General features: G+C 44.3%; 1 protein-coding gene across 10 annotated transcripts in view; it reads right to left on the reverse strand.

Annotated features, from left to right (window-relative positions):
- ABI1 (abl interactor 1) overlaps positions 1-19,678 on the reverse strand; it is a 102,960-nt gene that overhangs the window by 59,692 nt on the left and 23,590 nt on the right. For all 10 annotated transcript variants that reach the window (XM_081163234.1, XM_081163230.1, XM_081163232.1 and 7 more), the window contains exon 2: positions 2,772-2,939. In XM_081163234.1, the coding sequence (XP_081019360.1) occupies positions 2,772-2,939 (168 nt within the window). The remainder of the gene's footprint in view (positions 1-2,771; positions 2,940-19,678) is intronic.

Here is a 19,678-nt window from a genome sequence, read left to right on the forward strand (position 1 = left end):
TAGCAGCAAGCAATTTCCCTTTCAACAGCTCTTTCAGAAAGTCCAACTTCCTCTGACATTTCTGGTAGAGATGCTGAAATGCGGAAGAACAGCAAAGTCCGACAAGTGTTTTGAACCCCAAGGGAAACCTAACAATAAGTATAGTAGCCTAGCAGGAGAAACTGCTGAAAGGAAGTTGCTTAAGAGTTAACAGCTATTGGAAATGCAACAGTTGATTCCATCTTGTAGACGAGCAAGCCATGCTCAAAGGGAACCACAGTAGTCACACTCAAGCCACAGATTAGGAGGAAAGTAGTTACTAAATGGAGGATGGAGCAGAATGTGCAGACGTTTTTGCTTTTTTTGTGTAAATCCCAAAGAGGCCTTCAAAAAATCTCAGAATGCAATGCACTAGATCTGCCTTCTACAACTTCCACTGGAGCACATTGCACTGCAAAGTGCTGACAAATACCGTATTTTTTGCTCTATAAGACTCACTTTTTCCCTCCTAAAAAGTAAGGGGAAATGTTTGTGCGTCTTATGAAGCGAATGCCAGAACAGCGAGAGGGATCGCTGCTTTCGCTGCACAGTGATCCCTCTTGCTGTTCTGGCTTCTGGGATTCAGAATACTTTTTTCTTGTTTTCCTCCTCCAAAAACTATGTGCGTCTTATGGTCTGGTGCGTCTTATAGAGTGAAAAATACGGTAAGTGATTATAGTTCTTCCTATCCATGTAGACAAAGTGACTTAACTCAAAAGACAGTGTGCGCGCCAGTGTTTGTTCTGAGTGCATTTTGCAACAGGGAATTTCATAAGTGCAAGGAGTTTCTGAGCTCTGGTAGCAGTACTACACCTAACATTTCAGATAAAAACTGCAGAGTGGAAGGAAAAGGGGACTTTTTTTCTGCCTCCCCACTTCCAGCTACTCTCTGAAGACTGGAGAAGAGACCCTCTTAAGAATATTAGGTGGGTGGGCAGGGGAAGGACTGAAAAATGAACATGTGAAAAATGAACAAAATATTTTAGCTGCAGTTCATTCATTTTCAGCTTTGTATTCTTGCTATAAAAAAAACACACCTATACATTCTGTTGTTGCGCCAACAACCTAGGTTTAAGGTGCCATTTGGCTCCTGGCTTTCATATCTCAGTTTCTAACAGCCACACACACACACACACACACACACACACTATCATAGAGGTAAACTAAGTGGAAAACAGAGGCTGGGTATAGGATTCTGTTTTTTAAATAAAGTTAATGAAGAACAACTGGCTAACTTTTAAAAAGAACCTCACAATGCTAGAGCTAGATATAAGTTAAACTTTTATAAAGAAGTCTGGGGAGGCTTATACAACAGAGATTAATTTTTCAAAAGGCCTAATGACCAAAAGAGCTACAAGTGTCCTTGCTAAATACTCTCAAAATGCTTTACAAAGCATTAATTGTTCACAATCTTTTAGCAAACAGTTCATGTATCAGGTGACTCAAAAGCTTTCTTCATAGCAAGGCCTTCAGCTCAAGCCAAGAGCTAAACAAAACAAGGGGCTGCACCTTTTGTACCAGCAGAGAATTCAGACTATGGCACAATTAGTATTAATAAGCAGCCAGTAAGATATAAAACAAGCTTATAAGATTAAAGACAATCTGTCTAGGGGAGGGGTGATCAGTGACGCCAATAACTTATGTCTACCAATTTCAGTGCTCTTAAGTATGACTTAGCTGGATATCACCCAACTTCCACAAACCCGCTGATGTCCTGCCATTTCAAAAATAAAACCCAAAAAATGTATATTTATATGTATCTGCTCTTTAGCCGTTTGTTTTATGTATCTAATGCTAACAGTCTGCAACTGTAACAAGAAGTCCATTCATTCAGTAAACTATGGCTCTCGCTTACCTCCCAAACCAGAATCTAACATTAGTCGTACCTTGGTTTTCAAACGGCTTAGTTCTTGAACGTTTTGGCCCCAGAACATTGCAAATCTGGAAGTGAGTGTTCCGGTTTGCAAACTGTTTTTGAAAGCCAAACGTCCACCGGGGCTTCCAATTGGCTGCAAGAGCTTCCTGCAGCCAATCAGAAGCCGCATTTTGGAAGTCGAATGGACTTCCAGAAAGGATTCTGTTCGACTTCCAAGGTACAACTGTAGTTTGATTGTGATTTGAAACACTGGTTCAGAGGGCAAGTGAATGTAGTGACTGTTGTTGGCATCCGTCGGTCTCAGTTGGCAATGGAGGGGGCGTGCCTTTGGGGGCGAAATCAAACTGTTGGAAGATCGCAGCACTTGCTGCGTCAGTAGCAGAGATGCCAGTTTGCAAGGGTGACTGGGGGTTGGGGCAACATCACACTGCTTCAGCCATCCCTCCCCTCTGCAGAAGGAGAAGAAGCTGGCCACTGAAGGTGTGCTGCACTCAGCTCCACCCACGTGTGCTTTGGACATGGGAGGGGTGCAGCCCCCACCCAAAAATATTGGGAGGGCCCAAAAGGGATCAGACCCCCAAAAACTGGTGCCCCTGGGCTGTAGAAACAGATACAGAAGAGATGTGCTTTGTTGCAGATGGGACAGATGAAGGCGTCCAGTTGTGCTACACCATGGCATTTCTTCTTTCTGTGCTACGACTAGCTACAAAAGGTGATCCGAACACACTAGAGAACGAAAGCATATGCAAGCCTGAGGCTTATTTACATTACTATCAAACCATGAGCTGGCATTGCACGTGAACCATCTCAAAAAATCTCTCACATCTTTGGAACACCCAAGAAAAGTATATCTTTAACATCTCTGGGGGGAAATTACCTGGGAAATATGATTGATTGAGGACTCCATTCTCCGGAGCTGGGACGCTTGGATATCCAGTAGTTGGAGCACATTGTTGGCCAGTGCATTGATCTGATAAGCAACACTGGCCAAAGACTGAGTTGTGTATGCTTTGGTCTCTTCTAATGCTTTCCTTTTGTCTGGAGCCTGAAGGAACGAAGAGAGAGAGATGTGTTATTTTTCGAAGTTCACAGAGAGGGAGAAGAACCTCTTTAATAATTTAGATCACCCAGAAGACCTTATTACTGGATGTGCAGTCTGATAAGGTGGAACCAGAAATCCGCAACACAGAGAGAGCAGAAGGAATAAGCAACTAGCAGCATATGGTCTTGTTTAAAACTCTGCTGCAGGATCAGTAGAAAACCTCTAATAATTTACTACAGCAACACTTTTATAGCTCTCCCATATCTTTTATTCTAGGCAGCGAATGGAAGACGGTGGAATAAAAACTCCCCAATATTCTTGAAGTGTAGAATTTCAGAAATCCTACGTAAACCAGGAGGGCACATTCCTTCCCTCCCCCCCCCCCTTGTGCTAGATGTTCTCTTTCCCACAATCCTCCTAGAAAAAAAACAGCATTGGATCTAGATTGCCTACTAAAACTTCTGGAGAAATGTTTTAAAAGCTTTCCTTACTGCTTAAACCAGTTACATTTCTTATTGTTTTACAAATACAACTTGTTAAACAAGCATCTTCCCAATGTTATTTGTGAGTTCCACTAAAATTAAAAAGGCGCTCAGCATGCTATTAACTTATTGAATTAACTGTAACTGATGGCCACTCTTTTAGATGGCTTCAAAACTGGATCAGACAGATTCATGGTCTATCAATGGTGCATAGATAGATTAGATGGTTAGATAAATGATAGATAGACAGTGATACACACATTCCCTCCAAGTTTAGAATCAATATGCCTCTGAATGCCAGTTACTAGGGAGCAACAGACCTTGGCTTAATCCAGCAAAGCTCTTTCCCCCTAAAAGTTGGGACATATATGCCATTACTCCACTGGTACATCAGTACATCAGTCTCAATAATTTCCAGAACTTAAAGGAACCACTCCATCCATTCTTGGAGTGAAGTTCCAATACTACAGAACATAGATGTTTTGCCAGAACTAGAAGATTCCTTAATTGCCCACCACAAAATGTCAGCCTCCAAAATATTCAACAGCAAATTCAAAAAGTTCGAATTCTAAGCTTTGGCTCAGCATTCATAACATTGGACTCACACTGTTAAGGGTGTTGTTTGAGCAAAAGGGCAGCTCCAAAACACAACTTTTAATTATGAAAATTAAATTTCCTTGTGCATGTTGGTAAGGGGTAAACAAAGCACTTCCATTCATGTGTTTCACCCAGCTACATCTTTGCTCTCTCGCCTTCCTCTGCAACACTAACTACAACTTAATCAAACAAGTCCCATCCTCCTGCCTCCCACAGAACAGCTGTTCCAAACATGAGTGGAATATTGCAGGGACTTGAGACCTTCAACGGCCTATTGCTAAAATGTTGGAGAGCACATATCCGAGCATCCAGTGCCAGCAGTTATGAACAGCCCGTTTGAAATATAGGGCTGATACATAAGATATACTTTCCTAAGGCTATTAAACAGTTCAGAGCTGGAGTGAGATTTGAATCAGGGATTTTCTGGTTTCCAGATTATATACTGTGCCACAGGATTCTACATCACTTCTCACAAACAGGAGAATGTGGACAAGCAGAAGAAGGGCAAGCAAGAATAGACAGTGCAAACAGTCAAGATAATGGAGGGACAAAACCTCTAAGCTATCTAGAACCAATATTCAGCCTGCCTTCTAACAGACAGGTACAGTAAAAATATTTTAGGGCCAAATAAAATTGCTTTATCTTCCTGCAAAGATGGCTAAGTCAGCATTTGGGACTGCTACAGCTGTAACATCCACACACGGCTTCTGGGCTAACCCAAAGGCTTTATGATCTCCAGGTCTCTCTGAATTGTGGCACTTGCAAACTTCCCAAGTCTCCTAATGATGCTGAGATCGAGAGCCTGCTGCAGCTGATAGACATGCACAGGAAGCCGTATGCAGGAAGAGCAGCCTTTTGCTTTTCCGGAATGATAAGCATATAGTTCAGACAGGTTGCTATCAAAACGCTAAACGAAGCACACCATTTCCGTTTGGCACAGCACTTTATATCTACCAGAGTGCTTCTTTCAAAGGAAGAAATATTGCTATTGACAAACTGAAATGTGCAAACAGGAAGGCATAGAGAAACATACAGACACAGGTTCTATGCAGCCTTAAAAAAAAAAACCTAAATAGCAAGCTTAGCCAGGAAATGGAGTGTTCAATTGGCACTCAAACCAAGCTTTGTATTTCCTGACTGCAGTGAGTGCAAACCGGAGCTTTCAATGTTGCATCATTAACCCCTCCATCTAAATGTCTTTCCCTACTATTAAAATTGCAGTGGAATCAAAAGACTGGGGCAATAAGGAGGGAGGCATGGAGCAAAAATGCTTCTTCTATTCGCAAAGAAGCAAAGGAGCTGGGGTGCAGGATTATAGGTGTGCAGTGCTATTACCACCTCTTCTCAACACACCAAACAAGGCTTTTCCATTGGATAACTACATTCCTTTCAATGGCCAGTTTAATAAAAGAACGTTTGTGCTGGCTGGGAAAGTTCCAACCAACAAGTAACTGGAAGCCGGGTGTCCTACGAAAGCATTTGAAAGACCTCACAAGGGTTAGAACTAGCGAGTAGAGACAGGTCCACCCACGGACTCCCAACTTTTCTGCATTGAGCAGAAAGATCTGAGAGGGTCTTCTGCTTGAATGCACTTGCAAGTCTCCCCATGGTCAGGGTTCCCGATCACAAGGGGCTTGCAAGTGCGTTCAGTCAAATGCGCTTATTATGAGCCCCCTTCAGACCTTCTAGGAAGGTCAGGGGTAAAGCAGATGTCTTCAGCACATTTGTACCATTGGAAGTTGAAGCCCTCTAGCATTCAAAATAAGGCAGGAGTAAAGCTAGAGATAATAATAATAATAATAATAATAATAATAATAATAATAATAATAATAATAATAATAATAATAATAATAATTTATTATTTGTACCCCGCCCATCTGGCTGGGTTTCCCCAGCCACTCTGGGCGGCTTCCATAGAAACCAAAAAAACACTAAAATATCATACATTAAAAACTTCCCTGAACAGGGCTGCCTTAAGATGTCTTCTGAATGTCAAGTAGTTGTTTATCGTTTTGACATCTGATGGGAGGGCGTTCCACAGGGCGGGCGCCACTACCGAAAAGGCCCTCTGCCTGGTTCCCTGTAGCTTTGCTTCTCGCAATGAGGGAACTGCCAGAAGGCCCTCGGCGCTGGACCTCAGCGTCCGGGCAGAATGATGGGGGTGGAGACGCTCCTTCAGGTATACTGGGCCGAGGCCGTTTAGGGCTTTAAAGGTCAACACCAGCACTTTGAATTGTGCTCGGAAACGTACTGGGAGCCAATGTAGGTCTTTCAAGACCGGTGTTATGTGGTCTCGGCGGCTGCCCCCAGTCACCAGTCTAGCTGCCGCATTCTGGATTAGCTGTAGTTTCCGAGTCACCTTCAAAGGTAGCCCCACGTAGAGCGCATTGCAGTAGTCCAAGCGGGAGATAACTAGAGCATGCACCACTCTGGCGAGACGGTCCATGGGCAGGTAGGGTCTCAGCCTGCGTACCAGGTGGAGTTGGTAGACAGCTGCCCTGGATACAGAATTAACCTGCGCCTCCATGGACAGCTGTGAGTCCAAAATGACTCCCAGGCTACGCACCTGGTCCTTCAGGGGCACAGTTACCCCATTCAGGACCAGGGAGTCCTCCACACCTGCCCGCCCCCTGTCCCCCAAGAACAGTATTTCTGTCTTGTCAGGATTCAACTTCAATCCATTAGCCGCCATCCATCCTCCAACCGCCTCCAGGCACTCACACAGGACCTTCACCGCCTTCACTGGTTCTGATTTGAAAGAGAGGTAGAGCTGGGTATCATCTGCATATTGATGGACACCCAGTCCAAACCCCCTGATGATCTCTCCCAGCGGCTTCATATAGATGTTAAAAAACATGGGGGAGAGGACGGAACCCTGAGGCACCCCACAAGTGAGGGCCCAAGGGTCTGAACACTCATCCCCCACCACCACTTTCTGAACACGGCCCAGGAGGAAGGAGCGAAACCACTGTATAATAGTGCCCCCAGCTCCCAACCCCTCTAGACGGTCCAGAAGGATGTTATGGTCGATTGTATCAAAGGCCGCTGAGAGATCCAGCAGAACTAGGAAACAAGACAATACATTTTGTACTTGGAATCATAGAATTGTAGAGGTGGACGGGACTCTTGGGGATCATCCAACCCCTTTCAATGCAGGAATATGCATTGTCCCATACAGGAATCAAACCTGCAACCCTGGCATTATCAATACCATGCTCTAACCAACTGAGCTATCCAGGCATCTACACTATACACCTTCCACATTAACCTCCAGCTTTGATAAGATAAACTGCTGTTGTACTTTGGATGAGGCTTTTACCCCTCACTTCCAAGAGTCCCACAAGGCCTGGATGCAGATATAGCCATGCCTTGCACCTAAGTAGTTCTCCCTCTAGAGGAAACACATTTTTCATTTACTACTTTGTCCCTGGAGGCAACTTCATGAACAAACTAATTAACTGTCTGCTGCAACATACCCCTGTGCTATACTTCCAGCTTGTCACAGATGAAAACAGGGATTTGCTACACTATAAAACTCCTATTCTCAAGTCAAAGATCACTTAGTAAGCTCCACTATGACTACAATTACTATCACTTGGACGCTATATTCATTTAATCTACAACAGCCCTGTCCTTCACAGGTCCAGCAGCCAAGAGGGCAATGGTTATTATGATAAAAGTTATAGCCAACCCCCCCCCCCTATTTGTCTACAATACTATCCTTCGTGGTGAAATAGTACTGATTGCAGTGAGTGAAATGGAAAGCTGGCACCTCAATGCTCATGTGGTACACAATGAGACGCATGTGTTCTAATCTTCCATGTTTTCAGATCTGGGGCCCACTTTGAACTCAAACATGCATTTGAGGACCTATTTCTTTTTTAAAATTTACCATAGATTTGTATACTGCTGCTGTTCCAGGTTGTGACCCATCTTAGATGACACTGCAACCCAGCAGCGGATCCTAGTCACTAGTTAAAGATCAATGAACTAGCAGACAAGGTGAATGATAACATTAAGCAACTTACCAGCAGCTTACACTAAAAAATACCAAAAGCAAGCATGCTTGCATGGCAGAAATGGGGATGGCAGGATAATGGTTTACCAGAAGCAGGGACAAGGCAATAGGGACCTTCTCTGGTAACTAGAGAGAGTTGGCCTCTGTAGTAACTTCCTTCCTCTACTTTGGCACTGAGGGATGCCTCCAAACATTGTTGGCAAAAGCCAGCCAGGTGCCATTATCTTCCTAATTATTTAAGCTCCAAGAAGAGAAGCCCTGTGTGTCTCAAAAGCTTCCTTTCATCATGTTTAATACCTGTGGGTTCAAATAAATGATTTTGTATATTCTGCTTTTTTAACAAGTCTTTCTTGAAAAGGGTTGCTGTAAAGAGTTGCTATAATTTTTGCAACAAGAACTACAATTTAACCTGTACTGAGGCTGTGTAGCTGGAAAGCAGCACAAATGTTCATATGTAAATGTTCTGAGGAATCAGTTCAATTGTTGTAAGGGGGGTGGGGGAGCTGCAGCTAAACTTCTTTCCAACAACCCCTTGGATAAACAGACCTGTACAATTTAAATGCATGAAAGCCTACAAAAGATGCTGAATGAATTGCATTGAGCCCTGCATACGTTTTCATATAGCCCAGTCTACTTAGCACTGGCTGGTGAGAAACAAATTAGATTATTTTAATCCATTTACACATGACTTAAACAATCTGTCCACATCACATTTTACTTAGCACAGGATGCTGTAACCTACAGAACTGTGCCAAGGAAAGACAATGGTCAACGTGCTTTCATTTAAGCAATTCACTTCCGTTAATTCACTTCACTTATTGCTTAAGCTTTCTGAGAAACCTACAGAATTCAATTTACATTTCCTGGCAAGTGGAACAGTTTAGCTAGTTATGTTTGTCCTCAGGTTGTAGCAGCACTTGCAGTACATTAATTGTAGATTGAGGAATTAAATTCTACTCCCACCAGTTTCAGTATGTGCCAGATTATTGGACAGGCCTATGTCAATATCAACGTTTCAGTGTAATTCAAGCACCCCCTATCTACATGAAGTGATCCTCATAAGGCAATATGTTTCCACTCTCAGAACTGTCAAAAGCCTGTATATTTAGGTGTATGCTGCATACAGCTATATCTTTTTTAAAAAGTACAAGACCTGGAATCCACAGAAACCTAGTACACCTGTTAATACAAAAAGCACTTTCTTAGTCCTCATTGCGGCAAAGAAAGGTTGCAAACACTACGGCAGCATTTGCTGTAGACTCAGAAACCAGAGAGTTCATTGGCCGTGGGCACATAGTTCCCCTTCTCTTTCTCTCATCATTTCCTAGTCTCCATAGGCTTCCTGTTTCCTCAGATATTAACTTGTAAATAGCCACTTGCCTAGTCTCCCGGAGCAAGCTAAAAACAAGCTCTGGGTCCACAATGCTCCTGCAATGTGGCCTGTCACACACTTCCATGAAGAAAAGGGGAGCAGGGAAATCCTAAGCAACTGAGTGGGCAAGGCTCCCCAGACAGACAGACTTTTGATCTAGAGCAGCGGTGGTTCCCAAACTTGTTTTCCCGTGGATCACCTGAAAAATGCTGAGTGTCTTGGCAGACTACTTATTGATTTTGCTGCCTGCTGTAGAAACTGCAATGTGCTACATTATATACTCTATGAATTTTAATTGCATTTTTACAGATACTTCACGGGCCACCAGAATGAAGCTCACGGGCCATACTTTTGGGAACCCGTGATCTAAGGGCACTACTACGATATTGTTAATCACAATATTTTAATTTATTACCTGCCCTTCACCCTAAGGTGCCTGGGTAGGTTACGGCAATCGAAAATGCAACATTAAAACTGCTTACAAAGAGTGAGTCCCAAAAATGTACACTCCCACTGCCAAGTTAGAGAGGTGCAGCTATGAGCCAAGTGTAAGAGCTAAACTCACCCTGCCCAGAACACAGTTCTCTAATAGCTGAAAGCAGAGCTGCCTCCCTCTTTCTTCTGGGCTCGGAGGATGGGGCAAGAAACTGATCATCTTGACCAGGGGTAGGCGACCTAAGGCCCCGGAGCCAGATGTAGCCCAATCGCCTTCTCAATCCAGACTGCGGACAGTTCAGGAATCAGCGTGTTTTTACATGAGTAGAATGTGTCCTTTTATTTAAAATGCATCTCTGGGTTATTTGTGGGGCCTGCCTGGTGTTTTTACATGAACAGAATGTGTGCTTTTATTTAAAATGCATCTCTGGGTTATTTGTGGGGCATAGGAATTTGTTCTTTTTTTTCTTCAAAATATAGTCCGGCCCACCACATGGTCTGAGGGACGGTGGACCGGCCCATGGCTGGAAAAGGTTGCTGACCCCTGATCTTGACACTTCAAAAATGAAGAGCTATCTTAAATCAGGATTCCACTGTAGACAGGGTGCCCACTTACTGGATGTGCCTTCATTCTGTCTTTGCAAGGAAGGGCAGGCACTGAAAGCGTGTCTGAGGAGAAGTGGTTTCATTTATTTCTGTGCTTCTTCTGCAAGAAGAGGATGCAGCCAGAGTTGGCTAATTTTGCTTTCCCTCCCCGCCCCCACACCGGCCTCACCCCTGTTCAGACTCCATTTGGGAGGCAGCCACAACACCAGTTTCTCCCCATCTCCCTTCCCATGTTTCTCCTCCCCTGACAGACTTTAGCTTTTTCAATGTCACACTAGGGAGTGTGGCACTCACGTGGCAATGGGCGCGTGCAGCATCTCCTTGACACACGCAGCACCACAGAAGCAAGACTGAGGGTAACCGTGAAGGAACAGGCGAGGTGCAGCCAGTCATTTGCAAATGCCGTAACAGGCATGTTTTTCTTGCTAGCCTCAAGTACTGCTTAACGTCTACACTATCCTGGCTCCCCAGGTTCAGGAGGGGAAAGCGGGGGCGCTGTTCTAGACACTTTTCTTTTTACCTGAATAGAGTAGGAAGAGAACTGCAGGTGCAGGCGGTGGTAAAGGAAGCCACAGAAGGCCAGAGCATGGAGAAAAAGCAACGCTTCCCCAATTTGCAAAGCTGCTGTAAGGACTTCCATTGTGCCTGACCAGCATATTTTGGAGAAAGCAAAACCTAAGGGTTTGTGAAGCAGTTTAAAAATAAAATGTGCACAACTGAAAGCAATTTTCGGTTTAAGGCTCATTCAGGCGTTCTTTACAGGCAGAGGGCCTTTTTGGTAGTGGTGCCCACCCTGTGGAATGCCTTCCACCCGATGTTAAGGAGTAATTCGATAACATTTAGGAAACATCTGAAGGCAGCCCTGTATAGGGAAGCTTTTAAAAATTTAATATTTTCTATGTTTTTCTAATGTTTCTAATATTTTCTATGCTGGAAGTTGCCCAGAGTGGCTGGAGCAACCAAAATAAAAAAATATTATCATCATCAACAACAACAAAGCCCAGGATTTTAGTAAGTCTCAAATTACTAACTGAGTGATCCTTCCTGCCTCTAAAGACCTGAACAGGCAGTTTTCATCATCACCAGCACCTTAGCATGGCTTCACCCAAACTCTCTGGTGTTGAAAGAGTATCAAGGGATTCGTTGCTAGATGGACATTGTGAGTCTAGCAAGGCTGCAAGGAGAAAGGATGCTGAACTCTCTAACTCAGCTGGAGTCATCTGGTAAGCAGCCAAGGGAAGACTCTTGAAAGAGGAGGGGGAGAGCAGGAAATAGCAAGAGAGTTGTAGACATTTCATTTGTCATTCCTTCCACAATTTTCAGGCTGCAACTAACTGCCAGTGCCAAAACAGCACCACTAAGGCACAGGAGGGAGGTCTCAGCAAACTTGGGAGAGGCCCAAGGTTTGCAGAAGTACAAAAGATATTGGATGGCTTCAAAAGCAGGAGGGGGTTTGACAAATTCATGGAAGATATGGCTATTGTGATGGCTACTTAAACACAATGGCATAGGCGCCGACTCCATGGGGCTTGAGGGGGCTCGAGCCCCCTCAAAAAAATTTTTGGGGGGGCTCAGCCCCCCCAATAATCTCGGGCGGGCGCCCTTTCAGCAGAGCGCCGCCGCCGTCCCCCGCCTCCTCCTCACCTGCTCCTTCGCCAGCCAGCCAGCCGCGCGCCCTAATCGGAGGCACTGCCGGAAATCCCGCGAGAACAGGGGAATCCCGACTGGCCACACCTCCCAGCCAGCCAATCGGCTGGCTGGGGGGCGTGGCTTGCCCTACTTAGGGCTGGAGCCACTTTATTTGCATATTCATGAGCTTATTTATTATTCATGAGCTTTCCCGGGCCCCCCCAATATTTTTTCTAAGTCCGCGTCCCTGCACAATGGTCATGTTTTAAGCTCCACTGTTGGGAGACACTATGCTTCTAAACACCAGTTGCTGGGAGTCACAGATGGGGAGGGCATTTGCAACATTCCCAGTGGAATTATTTTGAGAAGAAGTTATATTGATTCAGATCACCAACCAGGAAGGTGCCTTTCCTCTGCTAATCCCCAATACTGAGCATTAACTTCCTTTATTAATCAGTGCCTACATATACAATTAATAATCCCTGAGAGAGAGAAAGCCTTGCCCCTATAGTAAGTGGTTAGATAAACTCTATACAGCCAGTTGCTGGCATCTGTCTGTCTTGGAAGACAATGGAGGAGTAAGCCTTTTGGGGTGGAGTCAATCCATTCAAGAGTTACAGTGCCTGCTGTGGCTGTAGAGCATGGGTAGGCAAACTAAGGCCGAGGGGCTGGATCCAGCCCAATCGCCTTATAAATCTGGCTCATGGATGATCCGGGAATCAGCGTGGTTTTACATTAGTAGAATGTGTCCTTTTATTTAAAATGCACCTCTGGGTTATTTGTGGGGCATAGGAATTCGTTCATCCCCCCCAAAAAAAAAATAGTCTAAGGGACAGTGGACTGACCCCCTGCTGAAAAAGTTTGCTGACCGCTGATGTAGAGACTGATATGGGAGATACTTTTTTTGTTGCAGCTGGGGCAGATGAAGGTGTCTGCTTGCGCTACTTGCAGATACACCATGGGAATTCTTCTCTCTATGTTCCTCCAAAAGGTCATTCCTCCGCTGGTCACTGCTATGGATGCAGGACCTGACTGCTTCACTCCAAGCAGCAGCCCTATATATGCCCTGACACAAGAGACTCCTTGGTGTCTCTCAGCAGTTTGAAGTAACCCTCTAATGTAGCCTGTGTCAGCCCTGGGTCCCCAGATGACAATGAACTAAAACTCCCATCATGCCTCTCTAACAGGACCAATGGCCAGGGATGATGAGAGTTGTAGTCCAACAATATATGGGAACCTAAGGTTGAGAAAGGCTGCTCAAAAGTGTTATCCGTCCACCTCACATGTTTGGTGTTTTGTTTTTGGGTTTTTTTAAGAACTTGGAAGACTGGCCTGCACTTTTAAGGCATTATTCAACTATTTTCGTTATTTGTTGTAGAAACACGTCGCAGTTTCTCCAAGCTCCCCTCGAGTTCCTGTTCAGCTCAGTCTAAGCCTTCCACACGTGATCTGTGATAATGTGTCCCGGAGGTTTAATTATCCCACTTGCGCTAGCTAATGTTTACAGACTACAAGCCAAGAGTCCAATTTGCAGCAACGATTAAGAACTGTAAATCCAGAGGTCATTTAAAATAATTACGAGAGAGCTACCTATCGAGTGAGGGTTGTGGGTTTTTGAGGTGGGGGGCTTGAGATATTGCCGTCCGTTTCTTCACGTTTCCACAAAGCTTTTAAGAGGCGCTTAGCAGGAGCCCAGCTCTTGCCATTATGGCCCCGGAACAGGTCCGCCATGACCTCAATACATAAGATAGGAAGGAAGAACGCCAGGTCAGCACTCACTAAGGCAGCAGCCACAGAACTCCTCTGCACCGTGGGGAACAGTCTGGAGATTAATATTTAACAAGGCAGAACAGAAACATAGCTACGTAAGTCTGCTCTTAAAATACTCTGCTCTGTACAGAGGAGTACAGACCTAGCCTATAATGGAGAAAGATCTATAGCAGGCGTGCGGAACCTTCGGCCCTCCAGATGTGGTTGAACTACAACTCCAGCAATGGAGTTGGTCAATGGCCAGGAATGATGGGAGTTGTAGTTCTGCAATATCAGGAAGTCTCCCACACCGGATCTCTGGGGTTGGGGGCATGAGGGATCCAGACAGAAGGCCCTGCCAGCCCTGGGAAGCATTACAGAACCTTTCAAACACTGTTTTGGCTATATAAGAGCAGCAGCTCCTGAGAAAGTCAACTCCATTGCAGCTGTGGTCGTGGTTAAATGGCCCAGCCACCCACACATGGGTGGGGCCCAAAAAACAAGACAATGAGCTCAGCATCCTGCTGGGAGGGTCCACCAATTCTGTTGTTTGGGAAAGGCCCACGAGATCAGGTCCTGAGCACATAGCTGCAAGTCAGGATCAAGAGCAAACCGCAGCTTGGGCAAGTCAGCCCAAACGGCAAAACTATAGGTTTGCCAGGAGCAAGGATTGGTTGGAGGGGACTGTCATGCAGAGGGAAGTAGGCGAGCCTGAAGCGTTCAGCTCCTTTGCAGCTGTGTGAGGATTCAAACCTGGGTCTCCCCAGGCCAGCACCCCACTGAACCAGCCTGTTAGTCCATCTAGTTCCCCACTGTCTCTTCTGACTGATAAGGATCTCTAAGGCCTCAAGCACAGATTTATTTTTTTCCTAGCTGCCCTACAGAAGATTCTTTTTGAAGTGGAAATGCCAGACATAAAAATTTAGCTCCCTGAAAAGGAGTGGGGGGGGGGGAGCGGAGATCTGATGAGAGAGAGACATTTACACTTTTGGCTCTGCTTTGTAGTGTGTGTTTGTGTGTTTGTTCGCCCCACAGAATGTGGGAAAGGGTCTCTCAGGATCCTGGGAAAGGAGGAAGGAGGCAACAGGCCAGCTTGGACATTCCAGCTTTTTGCTGCTACAACTGCTTGTAAAATGACCATTAAAATGTGACAGGGGGAAGAATCATTTTGATGTCCACTTGAGGATGAATGTAGATTACAAAATGGTGGTTGCTCAAGATCCCTTTCCAGCTCTACAATTCTATATTATTCTGTGCTTAAAATACTATTAATAGTTTAAGGCAGATAGAAAGACAAGGGAAAGGAACAGAAAAGCATGCCAAGTTTGCCTTAGGAAAATGTTTACATTTCAGCTCAGAGTGATTACATTTGCTTAGTCACGCTGATTCATAATAACTGCAATTTTTGAGAGGACTGAAGTTCAGGTCATTAAGCTAAACAATATGCATTTAGACCACAAGAATGTGAAAACAGTGGGTTAACTCCACACTGGTTAATTTCAGAGAAGTACAGCATTAACCAAGGGAAAGCAAAAGTAATTTTCAAGAATTGTGTGCATGGCTGTTTATGCCCTTCAGCTAATAAAAAGAAAACAACTCGGCACCCAAGTACAGCAGAATTCTCAATCATGAACCATTAATTATACAATCAGCATAAATTATGTAAATTAGCCAACTTGACAACCTCCCCACTCCCTTACTGTATTATGTTTCTGCCAGTCATGAGAATAGGGTGGGGGAAATGAGTGGTCTTAAGTTTTAACCCCTGTTAAAACTGGGAATCCTTCCTTCCTAGTATCTTCTACTGTCAAGTATAACTTCAGAGCCATTGGTAACTAGAAACTTGCTTTTATAATGAAAGAAGTCCACAGGATGCAGAATTCGGCACAAAACATCAAATTTGTAGCTTGCACTGCAATGCAAATTACACAGAACATCCTGTTCTGAGGATCTTGGCTTTATCTCCTATTTTGCTGTGTCTTACAATCTCAGATCCCAAGTTCTTTAACTGTTTGCATTTTTTAGTTAGTAGCAACTCAAGCCTGATAGCAAAGCTGGGAGTCTACTGGCCTTATCAGAACAGGAGATGGTAAGTAGGAACTATGCTATTAGGCAGGAGTCTCAGTGAGAACGTTGCACCCACAGAGAACTGGACTGGCACCAAGCCTCACCTACCACCACTGAAATTAGACCACATTCACACCCTTCATTTAAAGCCCTGTGATAGACAACATGGTGTTATGTTAACATATGAGAGTGTTGGAGGTGAAATAGTTAAACATGTTACCCAGTCAGAACCCAGGGGGTAGAGTCAGGGGGACTATAAAACCAGCTCTGGGAGGGGCGAAGGGAGCAGTTCATTGGGAGTTGGGTGGTTGGTTGGAGTGGGAGTGAATTGGAATAGAGTCTGTGAGTAGGTTGAGTTAGTGTAGCAAAATAAGCTGAGTCAGGAACAGTTAGGAACTAGGAAGACAAGTACCGTATTTTTCGCTCTAGAAGACGCACCAGACCACAAGACGCACCTAGTTTTTGGAGGAGGAAAACAAGGAAAAAAATATTCTGAATCTCAGAAGCCAGAACAGCAAGAGGGATCGCTGCACAGTGAAAGCAGCAATCCCTCTTGCTGTTCTGGCTTCTGGGATAGCTGCGCAGCCTGCATTCGCTCCATAAGACGCACACACATTTCCCCTTACTTTTTAGGAGGGAAAAAGTGAGTCTTATAGAGCAAAAAATACGGTAAATATCTGAGAGGTGGTTTAATGAGAGAGCAGGTAGCAGATGTTATAGGTCTGGACAGGCAACCCATGATAGTAATGGACTGATACCGTTTATGAAACCACACGCTTGTTAAACTGCAATAAATAAACAGAAGTTTATGTTCCAATTTAACCCTGACTGGACTCAGTATTGTACCAGGTAGGGCCTGGGTGGTGGCAGCAAGAAATAAAGTGGTGGCACAGGGATCAATAGACGGTGAAACCCCCGGGGACCCTGTGTGATCGCCACACATGGCTTCCTCCAAACAATTCTGTTTGTTAAGGGTGCTGAGAGTTGTAGTGTAGACAATCTATTGCAGCCAATACACCTGGTGTACACATGGTGCCTGCAACAGTTTCTCCCATTTGCAAACGTGAACCCCCAAGAAAGTTGGAAACCTCCTGCTATTAACCACCGAGTACATAGCGGTCAATTGGTAAAAAACCCAGAAAGAAACCTCCTAACAGACGTCTTGCGGATTAAAGTAGGTATAGCCGAACTGGCTCGAGGGGCCTACAGCAGCATGGCTATGGAACCATCATCAAATGAGAAGCCAAGGAAATTGAGCCTAGATGGATGGTTAGGTTTGGGCTTCAGGGCAGAAATCCATTGCCCAGAGGCCTTGAAACAATGCCAGAGGCACACCAAAGCCCAGCCAACTTATGGGAAGGTGTTTTTTTTTGGGGGGGGAGAGGACCTCTTCCCAACGCTTGGCAAGCCTATGTGGGGAGAGAGTGGAGCAGCTACAATGGGGTGCTCAGTGGGGAGCAGAAGGCAGAACAATAACAGGTGAAATGGGGTGGGCAGTGTGTTACAAGAGGGGAAATGGCTAGGCAGCAAGGGGGACCTCCAGGGGGTACCTTGCTCAAAGTCCTGTTAAGCCCATCATCAGTGCAGTTTTCAAAAATATTCAAAACATAAGTCAGTCCAGGAAAGCCTGCCCAGGAACAGAGCTGCATGTGGGTGGAGAAATATCACAGTTGCTTGGCCATATTCCAGGTCTACTAAACAAGCCAAGAAGCACCTTTATGTGATTTTTAATGCACCCTTCTTAATATATCATGTCTGCAGGGGGTGGGGAGTTTCTTCTGCAACAGACTATAAGAAGCCATAAATTGCCCAAGGCTCTGGGAAGCTACAAGGTTAGGTTACATACAGCTTTTTTTTGCCCAAAAACGTACTGACTAAAATGTTGGGACTCAATCTAAAATTCAACATATCCCCCCCCCCCCCCGCAACTAACTACTGGTAGAGCCGACTAATAAAAATCTAGCAAGCAAGAAAAAATATCAACGCACATGCAGTCTCCAGTGAAAGCAACGATGGAAGTCTGAAGTGTAAGCTTTTATATTCCAAAGATATAGAGAGAGATTTTCAGTAACCAAGGCTAAAAACTTATAAATATAATATATCAAAAAGATAAACAAAGTCCGGGGGGGGGGAGTGAAGAGAAACAACTATCTTAGTCACACAGTTATTCAAATAATTAAGTTTGGCAGGGGCAACCTGTGCCATTTCTGTGTCCATGGAAATTCAGAGCAAAGAAAATGGCAGGGGATTTTGAAAGTGTAACTGAGTTGAGAGACTGCTCTGTTAATTTAGTGGGCCCTTAAGATTGGGACAACGAACTATACATACTCTCCTTTCTGTCTTACAAAGGATCATACTGGTATGGATGGAAGGAAAGCTATTAGCCATAAAAAACCACTCTTTCAGTTACACAAAGGCCCAGCAGCATACATTTAGTGGGGGGGGGGAATGGGAGTAATACTGTATGGATTTCAAAGACATGAAAAGGCAACGCTTTTTCTGGTAAAAAAAATAAGGTGCTGGTGCTCTTCATGTGAAGTGTTGTGGGTGCCAGCACAAAATGGTTGCTAATAGGTTGGCGTGGGCCTAGCCAGTACTCCATCCTGATAAATACTGTCACCAGATAAGAGCATTGCTTATAGCAGAGCTTTCCAAACTGTGTGTCGTGACAGGTCAGTGTGTCAGCTACAGTGTGTAGGTGAGTTTTGTGAACGCTCCCTGTGCTCCTCTCAGGGCTGAAAAGGAGTTAGTTTAACCTCCGGTTTGCTAGCAAAACTGAATTACTGTGTTATGAAATGATGCGTATCTAAAAAGTGTGTCACCAACATGAAAAGTTCCCAATAAGAAATTATTCCCAAATAAAATAAGGCCTGCTGGTGTCATAATACTAGACCATGGTTAGGTAGAAACCATAGTATGGTGCCTTAAATGTTGTTGACATCCCAGAACACATGCAGTAACATGTGAAACCAATGCTTAACCTTATGCCTAACTGTGGTTAAGGAGAAAAAAACACCATGGTTACACAGCATTGGGGATCTGTAGCATTTTAATATTGCTACTTCTTTCAGAATGAAGAACTGCATGAATTTCCTTACTGAATAGCAGAAACTACTAAAAAATTGGAGAACCCACATTAGAAAATGAAAGTGAGGACTGTGGAAACAAAGACTGACTCAAGAAAGAAATATAAGGATATTTTTCCAATTGGATAAAGCAGAGCAATCACTTCAGGCTTTTAAAACCACCTCCAAATGACAGAAATGTTTACCACTATATGTGAAGATTATTCTTGTAGGCAGTGATCTACAAGAATAATTTTCACATCTAGTGGTAAACATTTCAGTCATTTGAAAGTGGTTTATCCAATTGGAAATATATATATATACACTGGGGTTCAAACTAAGGTAAGTTGGACTATCTGATGCGCACCAAGGACACTTATTACAGGAATATGTCAACATGGTCATTCACCATCATTGCCAAATCACCAAGCAATTACTTGCTTCTGTGTTCAGCCAGTTTATAGACAGATTTGTTCAGCACAACTATCTAGCATCAGACGACACACAAGCCATCAAGAGCAGTCTCAGTGGACTGGAAAGCGAGAGACAGACTTACCATGTTTACAATTAGGTCTGGGAAGAAGATCTAGAGTTATTAAAAGAAGCCTTTTGAGCAGTAACAGGTATGTTTATAATAAGCCTGCAGTAATTGGGAGACTCAAGGTTGGATTATACGCTGCTAATTATGTATGCATCTACTTTTAATTCTCCATCTGCGATTT

Source organism: Podarcis bocagei, assembly GCF_964188305.1.
Source record: "Podarcis bocagei genome assembly, chromosome: 12".
NCBI classification, from domain to species: domain Eukaryota; kingdom Metazoa; phylum Chordata; class Lepidosauria; order Squamata; family Lacertidae; genus Podarcis; species Podarcis bocagei.